The following is a 23,839-nucleotide window of genomic DNA, read 5'->3' on the forward strand; positions in this document are numbered from 1 at the left end:
GCAAATGCAGATATACAGCAGTCATTGATTTTAGGTCATAGTCTCTGCCTGCACATTCTGATGGAGCAGTGTAGTTTTTGTCCTGCACTTGATCTGAGTACATTACTGGTAAATAGGAGGCATTTCTGAAAAGACAAACACATTTGCAGGTGTGAAATGCACTAATTTTCACAATGAGCTTGCTATGACTAGTAAAGTAACTTTAAAAAAAAAAAAAAAAAGACAAAGAAATGCTTTACAAACTCCAAGAACAGAGGGGAATATTTTGAGTGGTACAAGGTATTATAACCAAGAATGTTGGCAAAAGAGGAGACAATTTCAGCTACAAGTACAGTCTTCCATTCATTTCTAGTTTCTCCAGTCATTAAGATTTTGTAGTTTCCCAAAACCTCAATGTCTGAAATAATTCATGCAGGATAGACAGAATACAAAACAAACCTGAACTTACAAGGGTAAGATCTTAAAGGAGCATTGAGGTTTTCTACTCTTGTTAATGTGACCCTATCATTCTGTTAAAACCTATTATTACTGTGTTTTCACACTCTGATGATGCTACTATTTGGCTGTGACAGGAGAGAAAAACCATTCAAAGAGCTTCCTTGAAATCCTCTGAAACACGTACTTTCCATCTACCTATAAACATCAAGACATTTCTATAACAACAGGAGATTATCGCATGTATCTTCTATAGGCACAATGAGCACTCCAGAGAATTTTCAGGAAGTGAGCTCTCTAAATGAAGAATAGGCATTTAGTTTTGGTAGAGGAGGCTGGATATTTACTTTGCAAAGAAATTAAAAACAGGGCTTTTAACCAGAAATGTGGTATGTGGAAGAACATTTTTGTTTTATTATGAATACTTTTTAGTTTGGTGAAGGAAAAAAAGAATGATAACAGCTACAATGAAGAAAGTAAGGCAATACAAAAACATATTCAATATATCCTAAGAATATATTATGGTTTTCTTTGCTCATCTAGCACAGAAGAAAATGCAGAGAGCTGTAGTAAGAGGGAAGAAAAACAAGCCATAAGATATGAAGAGGAATGAGACGTGAACATACAGAAACAGATGGAAATGATGCACAGAGTTATATTTCTTCATATTTGTTTTCAAAAAAATTTTTGTATTTTTTGTTTGTCCCTATATGTGCCGCCAGCCCAAATGGGTTATGAGGAGCAATGCAGACACTGACTCCCAAAGGGAGTTCTGTCTAAACTGATGGTGTGATAGGGCTCAGACAACACAAGCATGCACTATGCAAAGTACTGCCCACATCTTTGGCAATGTTCCTCCAGTTCAGCCTGACCCACAACACTCCTACTGCTCCAGCCCTTTGCTTCTATAAAGAGCATCAACTGCCAACCATGACAAATCGCATGCATGTAGAAATATGGTCAGATTGTGCTTTTTCTTGATAAGAAGACAAATAAAATTAACATAAATGAAGGAGAGGGGGTGGGACATAAAACAATGAAGCCTTTCTTCAGAAAGCAGACACACAAAGAAAACAGTCTAAACTACATTCCACATTTGTAGAAAGTTTCCATGTCCTCCAAAATGTAGCAACGAAGAGTCACAAATCTGAAAAAAAAAAAGTCAGATATTGTGAGAAGCATTTATATCATGTAACTTCAGGTGCCTTAATGTGAACTTTCTAGTATAAGATGGTCACTCTGTAACCAAGAGAGACAGCAGCACCTCCAGAGAGCATATCAGCCTCCAACTCTGTGACTCCTCACGTTGGGGTCAGAGCCACTGTGAGGACAGGAGGATTGCCCTCTGGAAGCAGAGAAGCTTCAGCTTCTAAAGTAGACCCCAAATTCAAATGCCAAAACTAGCCAGTGAAAATGCACCCACATGCCTGCAGCAGGATCTCCAAGTGCTACTGCAGCATCACCTGTGTTCAGCTCCTAATTTCTGAGTATGTTAGCTAACCTCATGCTGCCTGCTCTCCATGTGCATGCAGACTATGTTCAGGAGCCCGGGAGAGGCTTTGTTTGCACCAGCAATATCCCAGAGGCAAAAGGAGTAAGGAACAAGTGAAAGATCTGTGGTGCCCCTGCCTTCAGTCCAGGGTGCTACTTGAAGGCTGCTGTGCGATTTAGAGTCTCACTCCAGAGGTTTCTGATTGTGTGTTGCTTCACACTACAGCAGCTGCAGAAAGAGGAATGCATGTGGAAGACAGAAAACCCCTGCTAACCTTGGCCACCTCCTCAGTGGCAGTCAGATGCAACTGTGCAGAGTGTAAGGGAGATGATGTCTGCATTTTACATACCAGTTTTTTTGGGTAGAGACCGTCTTAACATTTGTACATTTGATTGAATTTCAAAGTTCTTTTTGATTTTTGAGTAACTACCCAACTCAGCAATAATCCCTCTGTTTAACAGTGTTTAGCTATAAAGACAGAATGAACATTTACTGCTTGCATATTTTCTACTGCTCAACAGATGTATACCAAAATCTGGGCATTCATTAGTTAGTAGTATCCCTTCAGAGATTCAAAAGAATGGTAGAGTTTGAAGAAGCACAAAGAAACACAGGCGTAATACATTCAAGTCATTAAAAAACAACTACCCTTAAGAAATCAGGATTTTCATCAAAGACAAATAAATAGTGAAGGAAGTTTTACTGTGAACAAGAAAATGCTTAGAGATATTCTTGTTAAAATTTTCCTAATTTGCAGTAATGGATGCATTTGCTTACAAGTTGAATGATGCTCCCCTTGTACCGTTTTACTACCGTACCTTATACTTCTGTACCTCTTGCCAAAAGAGCACTCCATTCTCCAGGAGGTCTCCTTTCAGGGACACAAAGTGTTGAAACTGATTTGCTGTCACTGGATTCAACAGCGCTTTGCGGAAAGCAATTATTTCACTAGATGAAGAAACCCACTTATTGTCCACATGCTGTCAAAGAAGAAATAAATGCACCAAATAAACTTTGTTTCAAAAAGCAATAACAAAGGCATTAGTTAGCGTAAACTGTCTGATTCTTATCTTTGCACTGACCCTAACTTTCAGTAGTTTATGAGTTTATGACATGGATACAATAGAATTTGGCAAGGTTTCATTTCTTTCTTTCCTTCTTTTCTTTTCTTTTCTTTTCTTTTCTTTTCTTTTCTTTTCTTTTCTTTTCTTTTCTTTTCTTTTCTTTTCTTTTCTTTTCTTTTTCCAGTTTGGTTTGGGCAACATATTTTGGAAAACGTGATGGGAGAGGAAATGACTGACAATGATTTAGACCATATGAGTACATACTATAAAGTATGGAAACAGCTATTGTTATTGATTATGGCAACAGGCTACTTTTCTAGAGAACAGTTTGAGTTTTGTGCAAACAAACAACAAAGAAAAAGGAACAGACAAACCACATAGCTAAAAGTTGTAAAATGCTTCTGACAGGGATCTCACTAACAAAATGAGCTTTGAAATGTGTTGCCATGATCACCAACAGAAGCTGGAGAGTTTGCTCTCTGTGGAATAAAACTACCAATAGTAAAATAGAATTTAAAGTCATCGAGACATTTTGGAAATCCTCCTGCTGCAAAGCAGGGAGCAGTAGGCAGCCAGGAAAGGGTGGAGAAAGAAAGATGGCTTATGCAGGGACAGTTTGTTTGAAATGAAGTTCAGGCTGGCCTGCCTTCCTGAACAAACAGTTCTTGTGCTGTCACTGAGCAGCAAGCCAAACAATCCCCCTTTGTTATCAGATGGATGAATGAAAACTGTCTTGTAACAGTGGTAGAAAACTCCTGAAGTCCTGGAGGGATGGAGTGCTGTTCAATGGTCTGCATGGGACAGAAGCATTTGTAGTTGTTGCAGACAGTCCTGGCAATATAACCTGATGGTAAGCTGAAAGACTTCCTGCAACTTTGCTTAAAGACGGAGGTTACGCTGCAGATTCTGCTGTGGAGCCTGGCAGGGTTGGGCCCCTACCCTTGCAGGCGGGTGTGTGGTGGTTGTCCAAAGAGTCCTCTGGTTAAAATGAAGTCAGTGTAACTTAGACATTAAAATGGCATCTTCTCGGCCCTCCTCCAAATTTCCAAACATGTTCCCTCCGCTGTGACCAGGATTTAAGAAGCTATTGGGAAAAATTCTTTCTGGGGCATATTCATAAAAGGAAGAACAAAACACTGCTCCTGCCCCTATCCTAATGTACGAATACTGTTTAGCTTATGGTTTAATAACCTTAAAGCAGAATATGGAAAATAACCATCTTCCTGACAAACAGACAAAAGAAAACTCAGTTAACAGAACCCACATGCACTTTGGATCCCTTCCGAGCTAATGGTTTGCATGGATAATTGGTGACCGGGTCTCCAGTTTGATTTCAACAGACAATAAAAGTTCAACTGAATAAATGTACACAACTTGTATGTTGGCAATCACCAAGAGTTCACTGCTCTTCAAGAGAAAAAACTGGCAAACATCTGATGAAATGTATTATTACAAAGGTTTAAGATGTTTAAAATTGATATTATCTCAGTGCTGTAAGATTAAAATACAATTCTAAATGAAACAGATACTGTGAGATATGATTAAACCTGCCCACTCCACTGCATACTTCACATTCCCTTTTGTGTCTGCACGTAATCCACTCGCAATAATAAATAAACTACCAGATGCTGGAATGAACAGCTTGTCCCAATAAGTCCACTGCATGCAAAATACAGATAAATGTGAATTAAAGGTACAATACCAGTTTAAGGAGGGTTAACAGTGCTCTACAGAGAAGGACAAGAGACATGTTTTTTTCAAGTATGACCTCTTTAGCCAGGAAGGGAGAGAAATTTACCGTGAACATCCAGCAGGGAGCTAGATTCACCAGTAATGTGAGTAATCATCCCACTGTCGCCAATACAATCATGCCTGCTTTTGACAGCATTGCATTTGGGCCTCACGCTGTCAGCAGGGAAATGGTGAAAGATGTGCAAGGTCCGAACAGAGAAGACAGAGAAACTGCAGACACAAGAGACATAATAAACTTCACTTGCCTTCCACATCCTAGTTGTCTTCTCCTGGTTTTGGCTTAGGAGATCTTCAGTTCTGTCCCTTACCTACAGTTGAACAAAAGATTATCATTGTATTTTTTTAATCTTTTTGTTTAATATTCAGCCCTCTAATGATTGAGACCACAGTGGGAGAATAGTTGACACTTCAACTATCTTTATTTGGCTCTTGATACATGAAACTTGTGGACCCACACTGAACACCATCCGCAGTTAAGCTATAAATGAGCCCATGCTCATTAACACTGAGGAGTTAAGTCAAGAGGCAATGGCAGTCAAACGGCGCTCTTTGCCTGATTTATCCTACCCATAATGTTGAGGTACCACTTACATTGGGAATAGATTTTGAGTCTAACGTTGTTGTTGTTTTTTTTTAATATGAATTGGGTTTGTTCCTTTGGACAGCTGTATCAGAAATACAGACTTGATCCTTCAGCTTCTTTGTAGCAAAAAATACACCTCAAATCAAGGGCAGATTTTCTGAATAAGGACTACATAGCATGCCCACAGTGTTTGGTCACTGTGAAATATGAAGCCAAGTGGAGAATGTCATCTGGTTTCATTTCTTCTAAAATGCGTTCTTCAAAGGACCTTTTCATCCTCTGAATTTGCAGTAAGAAAGAGAAAAGAGCAGCGAGACAAAAATGAAGGGAAAGACTAGGGAAAGACTAAAAGCTGATTAAAACTATGTATTTCCTGTAAACTGTTTATTAGAGTTTAATACAGCATTTTCCAAACTGCAGGGGCTACTCTCCCTGCCAGTACAGTGCAGCAGGTGCAAGAAGAGGCATGCAAAAGCTAGCTTCCAGAACTGGAAGCAGCTTAGCCTTATCCCATGGTCTTGTGCCAGGGCTCATAAGGGAAGCAGAGTTCAGCTAAAAAGGGCAGAGGACTAGGAAATTTTGCTTTAATCTTATCATTACTAGGATTACAATTTGTCTTACCAGAATCTACACTTTTCTGACTGCTTAATGCTCTGAATCAATTAAAAGGATCCAGTTCGTGTGCATTTCTGGCAACGCTTCCGCTAACCCTCTTGATGTTAAAAACAAATCATAGAAAATAAGTTTTATGAATCGCTGTGGTGTGCATGTCTGTCCGCATGGTGGAACCATCAAGTTTCCTTCTGCTGTGACATTCACATTTCAGAGCTCTTGTGGAAGTGCATAAAACAAGTTTTTTTGCAACTGTCGTGAGCAGGATGATCTCCCCACATAGATCCCAGCCACAGAGGCGCTCCCGTAAAAGGCAGGTGTTGGCTCTGCCCTTTCCCCAGTCTTTCTAATGAGCCAGCAGAGTGAAAGACTCCTCATTCCAAGTTCTCTGGCAACTTTTTAGAGTAACCAATTGGAAGCGAGGCTTGTAGAAGTTAACATCCCCACCAAGCAGAATTTCAGAAATCCGGCAGTCATTTCTACAGGCACTGTAGCTCCAGAAGGGAAAATATGGACACCGTATGAGAGAGTGAATACAGCATGGGAAGCCCACTCGCTTGTGTTCTTGTCCCCTTGGGCAAATCCTTTACAAAGCAGAATTTCTTCTGTGCACAAGTGTATGGCTCAGGCAGAATGGCACATGGAGAGTGCAACATCATGGCAAAGATTATCTTTCTCCCCTGGCAGCCTAGCTGGCAGCAGAGCCAACACCAACTTCTTCAGATTTAGGATCTAACAATAATACTGTCAGCCAGACTCTGCCTTCAGAGGAACTGCCTTCACAATTATCAAGCTAAATGCTTCAACCTGTATGTGCTAGAGTGTCTTTTTCAATGTAAACTGAATGTGAGTTATAGGCTGTTTTTCCCCCAAACCTTTTTATCCCAATGGCAAATTATGAACCAAACAAAAAACAATGCCCATATGTGTTGCTATTGTTAAAAAATTACCTTTGCTTGTCCCTCCGCCCCACGTTGTTCATCTGCCTGGAACAATGGCAGCCATTGTTCTTCTAATCTCTTCTGGATGCACTGCTGAATTTCTATCAAAACCGCTGGAGGAAGCCGATCATGAAGGATTTGTCCCCATCCTCCACCTGAATGCATTAGCTAAGCAATCCAAACACAATAACACGACATAAACTTTTGTGTATACCAGAAGTCCTTTATCTCTCTACATCCTTGATTTAGCAAAGCAAGAGCTTAACTGTAAGCAAAGTATTTAATGCATGCTTACCCAAGGCTCACATGTACTTTTCATAAAAGGGAACAGATTACATTTGTCCTTACCTATAATAGAATACAGACTCTGGCAAATAATACTCCAACTTGACCAAGTAAATTTCATAAGTATCAAGATATATTTGAGTACCACAGCTCAGACTTGCCGTCTGTGACTTTACTGACATACCAAAAATAGAAAGCTGAAACAAGCCACTCTGCCTGAAAAACATTTTTACACTTTTTCTGAGCTGTGCTGTGCATGCCCTGGCTGTGGCCTCAGATCAGGATTTAAGAGAAATGTTCTGTGAGGACCCGGAAGGGTGAGCCTGAACAGGAAGTAAGAGACCCCCACAACCAAAGCAGAACCAGACTGGTTCTGTTCCAAAAATACTGGCCAAAAAAAAGTAGATTACAGTTGCAGTTTACAGTTGCAGATTACAGATACAGTTGCTTTGGGAAAAGTAAGAGTAAAGCTGATGACGGACTCATCTCAGTCACAGCAACTAGTTTCTTAACGAATGCTTTTGTAACTGGTACCTGTTCTTGTTGCTCTCTGGTAGCTGGACTGTTGGGTCCAAAAAAGTATTTTTTGTTCAGGTACTTGTTTTTAATGTCCTTGGATTTTTCCTCTCTTCCTTCTTTATCCTTGTGGAGCATCCTTCTGAACTGTTCAATATCTAGCCAACACATGAGATCCATCCTACAGACAAATTTAAACAGAATGTTTTTTTCAATATTGAGTTAATTTCATAACATTCTAGAGAGTTATTAGTTTAACCACAAACCACCAAAGTGTTAAGTCCTAAATACCAGGTCAGATTGGACTGAAATTTTATGTCTGTTTTTCTTTGTTTGTACTATCTGGTGAGACTGTGGCATATGCTGGACAGATCAAAAAGCATCTTGGGGAGCTCATTCAGGGTTCCTTATGGAGGACCCTGAATGGAGCAACCTCCTCAGGTTGCTGCTGCTAAATCTAGCAAGGACTGCAAACTAGAGACACAGAGCAGAGCTCACAGAGTGAATGCAAAAAGAAACAGATGAGTTTGAATTGATACTATTAGAATTTGAATTGATACTACAGGCTGTGAGCCACTGGGAAATAAGTCAACATTGCCGTTCTGCCTCCTGGTCCTGCCTTCTGACAGAGGAACAGGGATGACAGGTTGACAGCTAGGAACAGCAGCCCTGGGAATCAACCCCCTTCCTACCCCATGTGAGGTGCTAGAGCTTTTGCGTTAATCCACAAGTCAAGCAGACAAAAAGAATTTATGGCAAATCTTATTTCTATGGCTTTTCATGGGCTGCCTTTTCATAAATTACTGAGTCCACTACTTATTTCATTATTTATAATAAATGACTAATAGTATCTATATGCAATACATAGCCTATATATTGTTCATAATCATTTGAGTGTATACTATCTATTTGAGTTTGTTTAAATGGAACATATATTGGTTTTATTCTTTAAACCAGAGGACATATTAGTTGACATACCCACAATTTCAGTAATAATTCACATAACTGTTTTCTGATAGTATCTTACTATCTGGACTTTTGTGAGCACTTTAATGAGGACATTCATTGTATCTGCAGCAGGAAATATGAAGCATTAAATTCAGACAAATCTGTTTCACTTTTCCATTTGTTTAATAACTGGCTTTTTTGAAGCATTAATCTTTGAGTAAAACTTTCAAAAGCATCCAACTGATTTAAGAACAGATGTCTCCCTTTCAAAAGCCTTTTGAGACCCGTACAGGCCTAAGTTCTATTGAGACTGAAATTCTTTCATTTGCTAGTTTGTCAAAAGGGAAATAAGTTCACCCACAGGAAAGCAATCCAAGTTGCTGTGGTTTATGGAGTTATTCCTTGTCATCTACCCATGCCAACTGACCAAATATGTCCATCTTACTTAAAAAGCAAAATATACCATCTTAAAGTGTATTAGCTTAAGCTGTCTACAGCGATGGCTTATCCAAGCACGCTCTACTTTTTACTTCCAACAGATCACGAGCATGTGCAGGGTCAGTTGCTCTGGCAAAACTAACAAGTTAGTTATAAATAACCCATTAAACCTAAGTAACACAAATTGTCCTGCAACTGTGTGATTGTATCCTGTATATTTAACAGAGTATTAATTAATGGAAATTGATTTTGTTTCTTACCAGAATTTGTGTGCAGGTGCTTAGCAACCTGACTTCATGAAACTTGAATCACTTACAATTGGGCCACAACAGACTTGGCTTACTAGGTCTGGACCTATCTCTAAAACACTGTTTTCTGAGACTTTTTCAAATGTTTTTCTTCATTAGGAATTTTTTTAAAAGGCAAAATGTTCATAGATTAAACATTTCTCTGTCTGGCTCTATCACTTAACACAGGACTTGCCTGTGATTAACAGAGAGACAGGAACTCACCGAGGTGATTTAGCATACCCATCTGAGCCCCCATTCTAGCCAGTTCACTGGTGATTGCTACCATCACCCCAGTTAGAGAGGAAGTCTAGACTGGTGGTCTCCAAAGTGGAGTGTGAGCATGCAAGGGTTCATGAAACAATCCACTGGGAGGGAGAAAAAAAGTATTAGAACTTCAGTAGTACATGCTTATAATTTATTTTAAAAATAGATATGTATATATTGGGTATGCATGCTCAAAAAACTTTTACTGACAGGTGTGCACAATCAAAAAAGTCTGAAGACCACTGATCTAGATAACTAAGAAGAAATGTGGCACCATGCTTGCTTGAACATGAACACCTACTCCATGAAATTTTCAGTCTAAGCTTGTTACTCACAGTGTTTTTGTAGTCAGTGAAGAAAAATAGCCATATTTAGAAATAATTCATCCAACTGTTCCTAGATGTTCCCTTCAGAATTACAAGAATTGTGTCCAGAAGTATTTATCTCTCTGACTACAAAGGGAACCTATGATGATAAGCAGAAGTGGTGACATTTGGTCTTGGCCAGAGGAATCCTGTGCTAGATGACCATCTCTGGGCACTTTAAAAGAAGGTGACCAACATCCAATTTAAAACCATAGCGGTGTTTATCTATAAGCATCAGCTCATGGGAACCCAGGTTCAAGGAAGTGACAATTAAGGGATTTACTAGCACTTATTTAAAAATTACAATTGCCTTTTCCTGAAACAGAATAGAAATAAGTGAGGGGCTTGGAAAAAAAGAAAAAAGAAAAAAAAAAAAAACAGTGGCAAACTCACATTTACTTCTGCTAGAACTTCTGTTTAAATCTTCATTTTTAAATACGTGGGTTGTTTTCAAGAACCTTGCATAAACTGTATCTGTTAGGGGCTGGTAGTTAATTCTGTTCAGATCAGTGCAAACAAAACTACGGTTGCCTTCACACGATAAGCTGTTCTGGCTTATGGCTGTTCTATTAAACATGTTCTATTAAACTGTTCTATTAAACATGGCTGTTCTATTTTTTACATTTTTGTAATATCCTGTCTTGATTCTTAAAATGTACTCAATTTAAACTGTACTAAAAAAGATATTTTTTACTCATTATTGTCTAATTGCTTCACTCAGGAATTTGCCACTAATAAAAGCATAAACTGAAAGTAAAACTGGACTACAAACATGTTATGAAGAAGAATTTTTACCCTCAAAAAAAGTTAAGACAATTCAGCTGTCTGGACAATATGCATGTCTACTCATAAATATGCAAACGCTTAAAAAAAAGAAGATTAAAATCCATGAACATTTACATAGCCAAGATTCTCAGCAAAGATTTCTTCTGAACTTTAAAATGGATAAATTAATAATAAACAAGAAACATACCCGGCAGAGTGCTCATTCAGAAAAACCCAGAACTGTTCTAACTTCTGTTTGTCATGGATCAGGTCATACAGATTAGAACCTATTGATTCTCTGGGAACTTGACACAAGTTCTGAGCTTCTTTGAGAACACCAGGGCAGGATGGCAGACCAGTGTCAGCAAGAGTACTCTGAGGGAAGAAATGATTTCACTTGCATAACTACTTTGCTTGCCTCTATATTTGCTCAGTCTAATAATCCTGCATTAAACTTCTGTCTCCATAGAACAGCTTTGTGATCACTAAGAAAACAGATTGAGTTAAGGCCCTAACTCTTTTACAGCTTTATTTTTATGTTTGCTTTAAACATATCGTGTGCAGGTTCTCTAATCAAATAAACCAATACATACCTGTAATTTACTTGAAATTGGGGTACGTGTTCAAATAGTGGAAATTGTCCCGTTACGTCCAATCATACAATGGTGTAATATTGATGTAACGGACAGAAAACTGAATTTGTAATTAACACAATGGCTATCAATCATTACACAAAAACTGGATGGTAGAAATCAGATTACTTGCTTCTCCAAACTGGCATTTAGTCAGTCTTTCATTGCTGATACTCAAAGCGTTAACCCTCTCTGATAGAAAAAGAGTTTGTTTTTGTTAGTAGGTACTTGTCTTACCTCATCCTTCTTGGAAACACTCTCTTGATGCAAAGCCTGGAGCTTTCTAAAGTACACGGAGTCCAGCTGTCGAGTTTCTTCCACCAACTCCACCTAATAAAAATAATATCTTATGTCATCCCTACAGTACACATTATAGAAAGATGGAGAACTGGACAGGCAACTTGCCAGTGACAGTGGATAGAAAAGAATACGTCTGCCAATAATGAGACAGATGTTTAGGAGACACTAGAAGTCACATCCTTGTGACAAACAATTCAATTAAAAGCTCTGGTGGAACAAAATTTTCAGGTCTATGTAGGTTCACATGTAGATTTCTACAAAACACCACTAAATAACCTCTTTAAGGGAAGAACACCGTATTTAAAAAATTGTTGAATTATATTGTGTAAAGCACGCCAGACTTACCTGATAGCCTCTACAAGCAAATTGCATTTCCAAGTGTCACTGAGAAGCAGAAAGCCAGGTCTTAAAACTATCACTCTCAGTGGGAAATAATGAAAAGATAAAGTGACACGTTTCCAGAAAAGGAAATTCGAGACAAGGATGACATCTTACTATAATATCTAAACAATTAAGTCGAAAGCTTTCAGACTCTCAGTCCTGTCCCTTTCTTCAGTCTGATAACAGTTATTGCCTTAAAACAGTAAATTGTACATGATTGGAACTCATTAATTGTTGGTATTTTTTAACTTAACTAGAAGCATTACATGTATCATTAGAGTAATTCTCCATGTTATGTGCAAACAACCCGTAACTGAGTAAAGAATAGTTTGGTGTCCCTCTCAGCTGACTAAACCATTCAAATGTAGGTTTAGGATATTTAGCAAAACTGAGTCAATTAATTAAATTGGTTAGGACTCCTTTTACAAAGATTAGAAAGCTGTGGTCTAATTATACAAGAATTTACATGCAAGAGAAAGAAAAGAATTTTTAGATTAATATTCATTACACTTTTATGTAAACATGAATATCACACTAATCACCATTTTATCTGAATGCCTTTAGGCTCAGTGTAACTCTATTCCACTGTTATAAAGTGCTTTGGGGTATTCTTTTCTTTAAAGGAAAATGTAGTTTAAAAGCAAATAGGAAAATAATTCAGAACATTTTTCACAAACTTCAAACAGAGAACAGATAGAGGCAGGATGAGAGTCAACAATAAAAAGGAACTCTCCTGTTTTCATGTTTTGTTTAAAGATAAAAATGTAGATACATACTGACTATGTCCCAAATAAACAATTTTGAACTCACCTAATTCTTGATAAAATATCTTGTTTCATTATGGGCCAAATACATCCTGATGTATGGGAGAACAAAGGGGGAGAGTAGAGCCAGGGACTGAAGAAAATACAAAGCAGACCTTTTCTTTGTGCTCAGAAGGAGTGTGCCTAATGCAACAGCCTGCGCCCAGTACAAAGAGACTCTAGTGCCTCCTAGAACAGGTTGGTTTATGTCTGTTTATAATAACTCTTCACAAACACATATATTGTGCACTCAAAAGGATTTAATTCTATTTTTTTTTCAATCTTTGATTAGGATGCTTGCATTATTAGGGCACTTACTTATGTAGAAGTCTGCCTGTAACTGACCACTTGCAAAGCAAAGCATCATCTGAACTGAAAGGGGAATAGATTACTCCTCAGTTAATTCAAGGAAGTATTACCTGACATATGCATTTAATTAACATAAAGTAAGGGTTTGGTTTTGATTCTTACTTTGGAGGAGTTCTGCTATCACTAGAAGCAGTGAAAATGCTGTATTCAGAGTCCTCAAAAGCAGAGTCCTTTTTATATGCAAATGGTGTATCCTAATACTCTGCTTAGCCGATCATTTGTTTCAGCGCGGCATTAGCACTAGATACTAGACAACTAGTAATAATCATACACATGTAAAATATACATTTACAAATGATATACAGTTTAATAGTAGTCTGATAGAAAGTAAATTAAATTTCAGATTAATGAAAGCACAAATCAATTACACGTTATTCTGTAGGTCACAAACAATTTTAGATGAATAACTTGGAAAAAATAACACGGAAAAGGTTGAAAATTAAATAGAATATTTTGCAGATGTGTTTGGATTCCCATATTTCATTTTAGAAAGTTTCAACAATGTTCAAACTTTCAAAGTTTCTTAAGGAAATAAAGTTATCACAGGATGAGATAAAGGTCCCCTTGTGAATTAATTAAAAGGTAGAAAATCAAAAATAAAGAAATATAGAGTTTTCATAACGGGGTGTGGTTCCTGTTGGAGTCTCCTAGGGATCTGTGCTGAGGTTGTTTTTTCAAACGTATTCAGAAATTATCTGGAAAAGGAGGTGAGTGAGGAGACAACAAAGTTTGCAAAATGATTCCACAGAGCAAAAAAATAAATTGACTGTGAAGAGCTGCAGGATTTCAGGATACTTTAATGCCTGTGTGATACAAGGACAGCTGAATTCAACAACAATAAATGTTAAGTCATTCAAATGAGCTCCAAATTAGGGCTTTACATTAGCTGCTATTACTTAATAAAGAGATCTTGGAATCATTGCAGATGGCTATTAGCTTACATTTTGCACATCCACTCAAAGTTCACCAGAAATCCAAAGGCGGTTAGAATAATAGGAACAATTAGGAAAGGAAAAGAAGAACAAAACAGAAAACACCATTCTGCCACTAGATAATCCTTAGTGCATACAAATCTTAAGTATTGCTTGCATCTTTCTTGAAAAGAATATAAAATAGCAAATACAGATGGGACTGACAAATTTAAGAAAGGTATGAATAGACTGCTGTAAAAGGGGAAGTTAAATAGTCACGGATTCTTGAGTTTCAAAGAGATGTAATTGAAGTGGGTTATGACAGAGACATGTAAAAGCATTAACACTGAGAATATGACAAGATAACAATTGTTCACTGTTCCTCATGCCTACAGAAGTAGGGCATCAGGTGAAATTACCAGGGAGGGGTTTGAAAATGAACCAAAATAAGTATTTATATTTTATATGCATATGAAAGTTCTTGTGATTTTCTTTGACGACATAACAAAATAAGTATTTGGGTTCATTTTCATAACCATGGATGCTAACTGCTACAGTGAGGATGAAGATATACAATGACCCAAGACACGTTTACATAAAGTCATGGGGAAAAGGGTCATCAAAGACTATTAAACACAAAAATGTGAACAAGACATCTGCTTTATGAACCTCAATTGCAAAGTGCTGAAGCTGGTAATGCTGCTGTACGTTTTTTCTCTGTCCTTATACTCTATTCTTAAACATGTAGTACTACTCACCACGTAGAAATGGCCTTCTAGGACTTCCTAATAGGCCTAGAAGACCATTCTCAAATTTGAATTTAGATATAAGTTCTGCTACTTGTCCATACATACATGCAGGAAAGTAGTAAAAAAAATACACTTTACTACAAAATTACTTTTGATCAGCAACAAGATTAAAGAAGCACGACGCTTTCTTGAGCACAAAGAGAAATTTTGCTGTAGCAAAAGCCATTCCTTCCCATTTCACTGAGCGTGGGGTCTATTAAGCCTGCAGCACCCTTTAGAAGGGGAAGTCTGCTCTTCACAGGAAGCTCAGCCTACTCCTTGCATCTTTGTAGGAGTGGGTGATTGAGATATCCCATAATACTGCACCCTTCTTGACTATAAATGAAGCAGAATTAAGTGCGGGAGTGGGAAAAGGCTGTATATGAAGGTTCTTGTGATTTTCTTCAACGACATAGAAATTTTTCACAGTGTCATCCAAGTCAATTACCTTTCCATAAGTGTACCTGTCTGCTTCCACCATTTTCATCCATGGTTCTAGCAGAAGAATGAGGATATATTCTTCTGCTAAGTCAAAAAGATCCTCAAAAGCTGGGTCAATTTTCTGATAAATCGTGTTTTTCTTGCTCTGATGAAGTCCAATGTCCATACTGGCCGATGGGGCAATGTAAGTTGCATAAAGGAACTGCAATAAAACAGAAGAAATCCTTACCAAAGCAAAGTTTATAATATGCTTTTTTTTTTTTTTTTTTTTTTTTTATGAAACACACAGAATTTGCCATTCAACATGTAAAAATAGAGAAAAGCAGAGCCTGGAGAATGTTTTCTTTTCACTAGCAGCACATTCTTGAATCATAGAATCTTTTTTTTTTTTTTCCCAAAGGCTTCTTTACAAACAGACACCTAGATCAAATTCTTCTTTATTTTAAATGTTTCACAAATTGCTATGAAAGACAATACTGAAGAGTCGGAGAAAAGCACTTTCTTCCAGGAATATCTTGAAAGCATGTATTCAAGAATCTCTCTCTAATACATCACAATGCTGACTGCAGCTACGAAATCAAGTGAAAAGAGATACTGCCATAATAAAATTCATATAAATGCTTTCTCTTATTCACATTGTCAAAGTCCAACTATTTTTAAACATATGGTTGGGGATCAGATTAGTAGAAAAAAACAGAACTTCTCTGTAGGACGGCACTGAAGAGTCCATCTTCGGTGTTTATTCTCACACAGTTTTGACAATGAAGAATGCAGGTTTCTGATAAATCTCATTTTTCTTTATGCTGCTAAAATCCAGCTGTAACTAGTAGGTGAGCAAAGCAGTAGAAAGAGGAAAATAGTACATCTACTCTGTTTTCAAGCTATAATAGAACACTGTTGTGATTAGATTTCTAGCACAGTGAGAGTATGTTTGAGTACATTAAATAATTATATTTCTGTTTGACTTAGATCAAATTCTGACTTATTGGACTCTTTCTTTCAAACAGCAATAGTACCAGACTACATCTCTATTCTTTTGGACCTTAACAATTTGAAACATACCCTCTAGACTTTCATGATATCAGGTTATTGAGGAATACAGAGCTACGATAGCTGACATCCTCCAGTTAGAACTTGTGATTAGTATATTTACTGTTTCTGCAGGATTTCGCCCCCTTTCTATGTAGATGGAATCACTGAAAACAAAGACTGTAGCTATTTTGGACCACCTTATCACCACCTTTTTGGGCCACCTTGTTTGTAGCTATTATGGACCACCTTATCAGTGCAGTATAGGGCCACAGGTGTAAGGGTATGGCCAAGGAACTAGTACGTTCACAAGTAGAGTCCTAGCTAAAGAACAAGATCACATTTATCCTAACTTATACCCTTCTCAGCAAATCCCCAAATAAATTGAAATTTAACAGGGACAGCATTAATTAGATTCACAGTGACTTCAAGTCTTAGACGTTACTTTGAAGAACCTGAAAACTATTAAAGTTCCAGTTATATCATATTCTAGTCTGATCCAAACCATGTAACATGTAAAATAAACAAATTAGAAAGGAACAGCCCAATGATAGAAAGATGTGATATCTTTAGAAGTAGATTTTTCAAAGAGAGGTTAACTATTTTATTCATCATTAGGGCTACATTGGTCCACCTGTCATGACTCATAAAACCACACAAGGAACCTGCAAACAGGTGAAAGGGGCCAAAATAGGTCCTCAATATTTTCACACACATTTAGCCTCATTCCTTAAATGGCTGGTCATTTTTAGTAAAGTTTTAAGAATAAAATAAAAATAAAAATAAAAATAAAAACAACAACAAAAAACTTACTGGGTGCTGTTCTTCATTCCCTCATGATTTTGTATGAAATGTTAACTTAAATATTTTTACCATTATTCTTTCGAGATGACAAAAAATATCTACCTACAGGGTCAGAAATTGCCCAGATTTCTAAAATTTTAAATAGGCCAAAACCTATTGGCAATCTGCTCACATAAACACTGTTGTAATGTTTTGCTGTATTAGGGACTGCCTTTGCAGACTACTCTACCTGCAGAACTCTAACCATGTTTAATTTCATCTGCAAAATTAGTGTATAATAAAGAAAGACTTTTTTTTTTTTCCTATAAACAATTGTTAGGGCTGGTAATACATGTGAAGCAGAAATTTAGAGGTGGTTAAGCCAGCAATAGGTGTGCACGTTTCTGAACTTGAAGAACCAGACCCTCAGTGCTGTAATCAGTACAGCCTCTTTACCTTTGAAGGATGCAGATTCACACTGTCTGACAATTTGGTGTGATGCCATCTTTTTGCTTTAATCCTTGTAAGAATCCATTGCTATGGGATTTGACCCAGCAAGTAAAAACATAACATCACAAAGCAACAAATTGACTGCATGCACTTGCAAATGGCGAGAGAAAGAAGGAGCTTTCATTCCTCTGCCCCTTGCTGAGGGTTCAGGCACATCTGTAGGTCTGTGCTGATTTCAGTGCAAGGACTGCGGGAAGACCAACTGCTAGGAGTTCTAGACATGTCAGAAAAGAGAAAAAAAATTCTGTGTACACAGCCTTCAACACTGGGCAATGAAATTAACAAGACATAAAGGAAAAAAAAAAAAGGTTTTTGTCCTTTTAAATGGAATAGTCATAGCCTTTTTAGATTCCTATGTCATGGAAATTGTGTGGTTTTCTCAGTCTCAGTGGAACAGTGAAACTGTGGTATTGGCCAATGTCCTAAAGGATCAACAGAAAAAAAATGACATATGAATTTGAAGTTGATATAAAACTCAAACAAAAATCTTAGGCATGGTACATCAAGTGCACATCATGCTTCATTTACTCGCTGTTTTGTTTCTTTTGTAAAACACAGAGAACTTTCCTACCTGCCAGCTATACATTTTCCTATAAGTGCATTAGAAGAAGTGATGGATCCAACCCAAAACCCTGATCTGGAATTTTGATCAGAGTTTGCATCTTGACATTAATTATGATGGCACAAATCTGAAAATATGAAATGTTCAGGAAATTCAGATTAAGATTTTGGCCTCATTTATTAATTTTCAAATCAGGGATTGTTCAGGCCTTGTTTTTTTTTTGTGAATTCACCTCAGATGAGGCAGCTTTGGTAAGTAATCTCAGAATGACTAGAGTGAAGCAAGAAACACACCAAAAATTTAAGTCCAAGTGCTTCATAGTGCTGCTCTTTGGTGTGGATATTGCGCTGATCTAAATGAGGGGCTTGTGCAGCTGCTTGACAGAATTACATGACAGGAAGAATTCAATGTGCTGTCTGGCCTTAAATGGAAAGGCTGCACTGCCTTAACCCCCATCATCACTTTCCATTAACATAAATCTTGCATCTGACCCTAGAACTTTACAGTAATGAAAACTTCCTCTATCTAAGCCGATTTTAGTGTTAAAATATTGTACTTCCAATAATTAAACTTTCCAACTCTAAGTAACAATTTTTTTTCAAAGGATACATCTGGTTCTTTATTGTTTTTCTTTCCCAATTTATTTTACACTCCTGCGTGCATGGTTATAGTGAATAACCACATAAGTTCCTGGATGATTACCAGTACCCATCATTTTTCTTATGTATCAGATTTCATCCTCATTCTATGTTGGTGTTTTGTTTTGTTTTGTTTTGTTTTCCCTGAATGAATGAATATACACCCCCCTGAATGAATGTGCTTCTCTATCATAAAGCTAGATAAAAATACCTAACAAATGAAACAATAAGTAGCAGACACACAGCAATCCAGGTTTGCTCTTGTTCCTAACAGGAAGCAGGCAGAACACATGCAGAATACTCTGGATGTCTCTTTCTGTAATAAATAGTAAAATACATAGGATGATGTGCTGTTAGAATCTGATCCACATTCTCTTAGGAGTATTTGGTATGACTATCTTATTGTGCCAAAGGTGAGCACAGAATCTGGGAGAGCATCTTTTCCATAAGCAGACCCTGTAGATTGGATGCAGCTTGACTCTTAACAGTGTTCCAATGAAAACAAGAATAATTTTTGTGCAGCCTTAAAAGGCAAGCTTGAGAATGATACCAAATGTTGCAGCACATGTGTTGATTTGTTATGTTACATTTCAGCTGTTAGTTATGCTAATGGAACAGTTTCGCATATTTCGTTTTGATGTATTTACTTTAATGGCTATGTGAATGTAGCTCTTTGCAATTGCCTAGTAACACAAATTGTGCGATGTTCTGCTGTCACCACCAGGCCGGCACTGGAAATAAGAGAAGAAAAATAAAAAAGACCTGAGCCTTAATTTTCAACCATGCAACCATACCAAAAAGAGAGGAGACTGGCGTGAAATTAAACTGAATTAAAAACTGAATCATCTTAACCTAAGACCATCATAGACCATAACCTAAAATTGGCCTACAAAAAATATACAAGAAGATCAAGACACAGACTAGATACAGTAGGTTAAATAATTAAATAAATATTTTTTTAAAAGAAGAAGAAATTTCTCATGTTTTTGACTTTACACAGAGTGCCACTGCTATACTCCTAACTCTCTGATTAAACAAGCTAACTGTGCCCACAATTGACACAGTAAATTTGGGTCAGTATATCTTTGCCTAATGGAAAAAGGGATTTATCCAATCTGCTTGTGAATCTCCCACATCTTGACATTTCTCAGAGTAACAATCCCTATCAAGTTTCCCAAAAGATTATCTAGTTAAGTATACCGCAACTTCAGAGACTCAGCTACAAAGTTAAAAGGATAGGGACAAAACGTCCACGCTGTCCAACATGCTTGTGCAGCTTCTTTGATAGGTGAGAGTTCTGGAGAAGGACTCCAGGAGAGGCAGATAGCTAACACGCCTGTTGTGAACTAGGTCCCTAGCCACAAACCCATGCAGATATGGGAGATGGTCAGCCTTAGGAATGCCATCAGTAGAGCTAGAGGGGGAAAAAAAAATAAACAAGGTAGTGCTTCAGGTTAGCCAGTATGCAACAGGGAGAGGGAGTCCAAGTTTCAGCCTCTGCTTAGAGTTTCCACACAATTAACACTGATTCTAGTGAAAAATCTGTACAAATATGCAACATTGTGTCATTTGCCCCAGTAAAACTCCCAAGTTAGAAGAGAAGACAAATTCAAGATGCTCAATAGCGTAAGCCATACAATGAGATTATTCTCCACTGCTCCCCAGAGATATTTGTTCCAACAACCTCTGAAGTAGTTTTGCTCTATTACAGCGTATATTCAAATATGCAGATAGAATATACTCCTACACAAGGTTTACAGAGGGAAAACAGACTGAAGTTTCACAAAATGATGTTAAAAGTTGTTTGGAATCCTTCTCACAATATCTCACTGCTGTAGCCTCCTTCCCTGACAGTATCAGACTATTTTGCAGTCAGTAAGAGCTATTAGTACCCATGGCCTGGGGTGAACCAGCTTAGTTTTGTTTTATTCCCTGTCTTAAAGTGCATATTCTGTTAAGAATACTTGTTTATAGGAAACATGCATTCTGCTTGACAGTAAATAAGGGTCTAAAGATCAAATCTGGGAGTGGAGGAGATGCTTATGTAAAGAGTATAACAATGCCCTGACAACCAGAAAAGGAAAATCAGGACTGACAATTGAAAGATCCATTTTCATGACTTAAGGTCATTATCTGAGGCCTGGACTGTGAGACCTGCAATTTTAACCCACACAGGATATGGAAAGAAAGGTAAAACACAATTAGATGATTTATAAAAAAATGTTATCACAGACGTTAATACTAAACAGGAGGTTTCCAAATACGATGTAGAGTAGCAAAGGGGAGATTTGGTAAAGTGAGTATAATAGATAAAACTGGGAACAGACAACAGAGCCTAGAAATGAAACTATGCATGTTTAACATTTAAATCAAGAAATTCTGTGGAAGCAAGCCAAAGAGCTTCTTTTATTGTCCACAAACCAGATATACTTTGGTGTGAGTTGTCAAGATTTGGAAACTTTTCTATCTTCTTTTCAGTCTTTACACTGAACAAAAGCATTTATGAAGGGGATGAACAAATGTATTTGTGAAGAAAAAATACATTATTTACAACTTACTTGAGCTTGCTTGCATATTTTAAAGGGATGAAGAGTTTCTTGGTAGAAAAGCTGATGATAAGCCTGTAGGTCAGCCCAAAAGTACACACTGTTCTTCCACAACTAGAGATGAAAAAAACTAAGTTATTACTACCCAAATATCAGGCATTTATAGAAGGTTGAGTTTCCAATGCAAGTAATTATTTAGCTCCTTGGGGTCATCATAAATCAAGCTCAATTTAAGATGGATTTAATCTTCTGTTGCATACTGGCAGAAGGACAACATATTTAATGGCATCGTCACTGTGATACTATATCTTTTATTGTATCCTTTATGCATAATTGGCCATTAAAATTGTTAACATTGTAGTTAACATTTGAAGAGTAACCACATTTCAGTGGCATAAAGCCAGCACTTAAGAAGAAACGCTGATAATGGACATGCAGAATTTGTGCCACAGTGAAATAGCATTTTGCAGCAATAACCAAAACAATTAAATATTGTGTGCTTGATATATGTTACTGTGACTATCATTGCATTTTTGTTACATGAATTTCTGAGGCGTAGAGTCTTGGAACCAGTTCATAAATTCAAACAAACGCCAAATTATCTTTTAGAAAAAGGAGTCTAAATCTTTCCCCAAATCCTCGCTTTAATTATGGTGTTTGGATCTGAAAAATACCCTGAAACCGCCATCATTGGACAATAATGGATGTGTTTCAAACAGATAGGGGCAGGAAACTTTTTTCCACAAATTTTAGCCTGCCAAACCTGGCATATAAATGAAATAGGTTCCACAGTTTTAGACAAGACCTTAAGGAAATAATTTTCAAAGGCGTTTGGCACCTGCATATACTAGAGGATATATGGGTTGGTGCCTATCTCCCGTGAAAAATGAGTTACTTTTACTTAGATTCTATCTATACACATTTAACATTTTTAGTTGAAGGTATTTAGCTTTGAAAATGTTGACTTTTTCCTTCTAGTAGCCAAAGGCATTTCTAGCTACTGCTGCTCGATTCTGGGTTGTGCTAGCGGTGAAACAGATGTCCATCTTGACCGTATTCAAGTCTCCCCTAAAGACTCAATGTTCCTCAAATGCCACTAAACACTGACTCAGATCAATAAATTGTTCCAACCAATCTTCAATTTACACCCAGCAATGAATGATGACTTTACTGACTGCAGGGAAGAAACAGTGTTATGTTTCTCAGAAATCCAAGAAGCTTCATGGAAGTAGAAGAACGTTTTTAAAACATTGGAGAGTTTGGACATCACTAACCCAACAAGCAAGAATGAGACAGATTATCATGAGTAATAGCATAGCGGATTTTCCATCTTTATAAAAAATGTTTTTGTGGGTTAAGATCTTATTTTTTCTGCCAAGTTGAAGGCTGGTTTTTAAAAATGACTAGTCTTTTTTTTTTATTCCTGATGGTACATTCAGATTTCCAATAGGTTTGAGACAGTTAGGATCTGTCAGCTTGGTTAAGACCTGTCATTAGTTTGAATATACATATGAACAGTTTATTGTTGTTGAGGGATTGTAGTCTCACAAGTAATAATTCATCCAGTCATCAATCTTTCTTTCTCCAATTTTTCTTTTTTTTTTTTTTCAGTCTGGCTGCCCTCTATAACTTGGCATTCAGTCAATTATGGACTAAATTATCACAGGGTAGGAAAATGCTCATACCTTATTCCCTGACTTCTCACAGAAGTGTGTGAAGTAGTAGCCTGCTCTGCTTTCCAAATAAAGAGACTGCAGCATGCTTTCCATTATTGATCTCCCTAAGACAGCACTGCCAGCAGCACTTTTCCCCTGGACAAAAAAAAATATATATAGTTATACAACAAGGAATAACAGGCTTTCATTATTTTTAAATGTCAGTACTTTGCAATGGAGGGCCATGCAGTGTGTTCAATTAGTACATTCATCCCAAGAAACCAGACTCCATTTTCTATTACATATGCAATTGATCATAGCTCTCTTTACAATTTTCCTACTAAATATTCATGTCCTGTGGAGTAAATTTGATGACTTAAGGTGCGCAGAGTAGCAAAATGACCATAGTATCCCATAGGTGGTTCCTTGAAATAGGAAAAGAAACTTGGCCTTAATTCTGTCATTGACTCTTTAGCACTGAATCCAGGGAATTCTAGTGATACTAAACTATATCACTTAGCTGTCAAAAGCTGTCTCAGCTCAGGCTACTGTGTTTTGTACTAACAGAAGTTACCAAGTGATATTATTGGTCAAACCTCATAGTGGTTAATTTCCATGGAATAAAATATGTCTGTTGGAGGTATGCCACCAACATCAGCAGCAAAATCATGAATATTTTAAGGGAGGAAATCCATACCCTTTACAGCTGCTAGCTCCCAGGGCATTTGAGGAGGAATACAT

The 23,839-nt window shown here is 37.3% G+C and overlaps 1 protein-coding gene across 1 annotated transcript in view; it reads right to left on the reverse strand.

The window, feature by feature from the left end:
- RGS22 (regulator of G protein signaling 22) overlaps positions 1-23,839 on the reverse strand; it is a 62,381-nt gene that overhangs the window by 8,501 nt on the left and 30,041 nt on the right. Inside the window, exons 12-20 of the mRNA XM_050708784.1 lie at positions 23,129-23,254; positions 21,456-21,557; positions 15,383-15,577; positions 11,620-11,712; positions 10,959-11,125; positions 7,699-7,861; positions 6,889-7,047; positions 4,989-5,051; positions 2,746-2,907 (exon numbers count right to left, since the gene is read on the reverse strand). Coding sequence (XP_050564741.1) covers positions 2,746-2,907; positions 4,989-5,051; positions 6,889-7,047; positions 7,699-7,861; positions 10,959-11,125; positions 11,620-11,712; positions 15,383-15,577; positions 21,456-21,557; positions 23,129-23,254 — 1,230 coding nt within the window. The remainder of the gene's footprint in view (positions 1-2,745; positions 2,908-4,988; positions 5,052-6,888; positions 7,048-7,698; positions 7,862-10,958; positions 11,126-11,619; positions 11,713-15,382; positions 15,578-21,455; positions 21,558-23,128; positions 23,255-23,839) is intronic.

This window comes from Cygnus atratus, chromosome 2 (genome assembly GCF_013377495.2).
Source record: "Cygnus atratus isolate AKBS03 ecotype Queensland, Australia chromosome 2, CAtr_DNAZoo_HiC_assembly, whole genome shotgun sequence".
Taxonomy (NCBI): domain Eukaryota; kingdom Metazoa; phylum Chordata; class Aves; order Anseriformes; family Anatidae; genus Cygnus; species Cygnus atratus.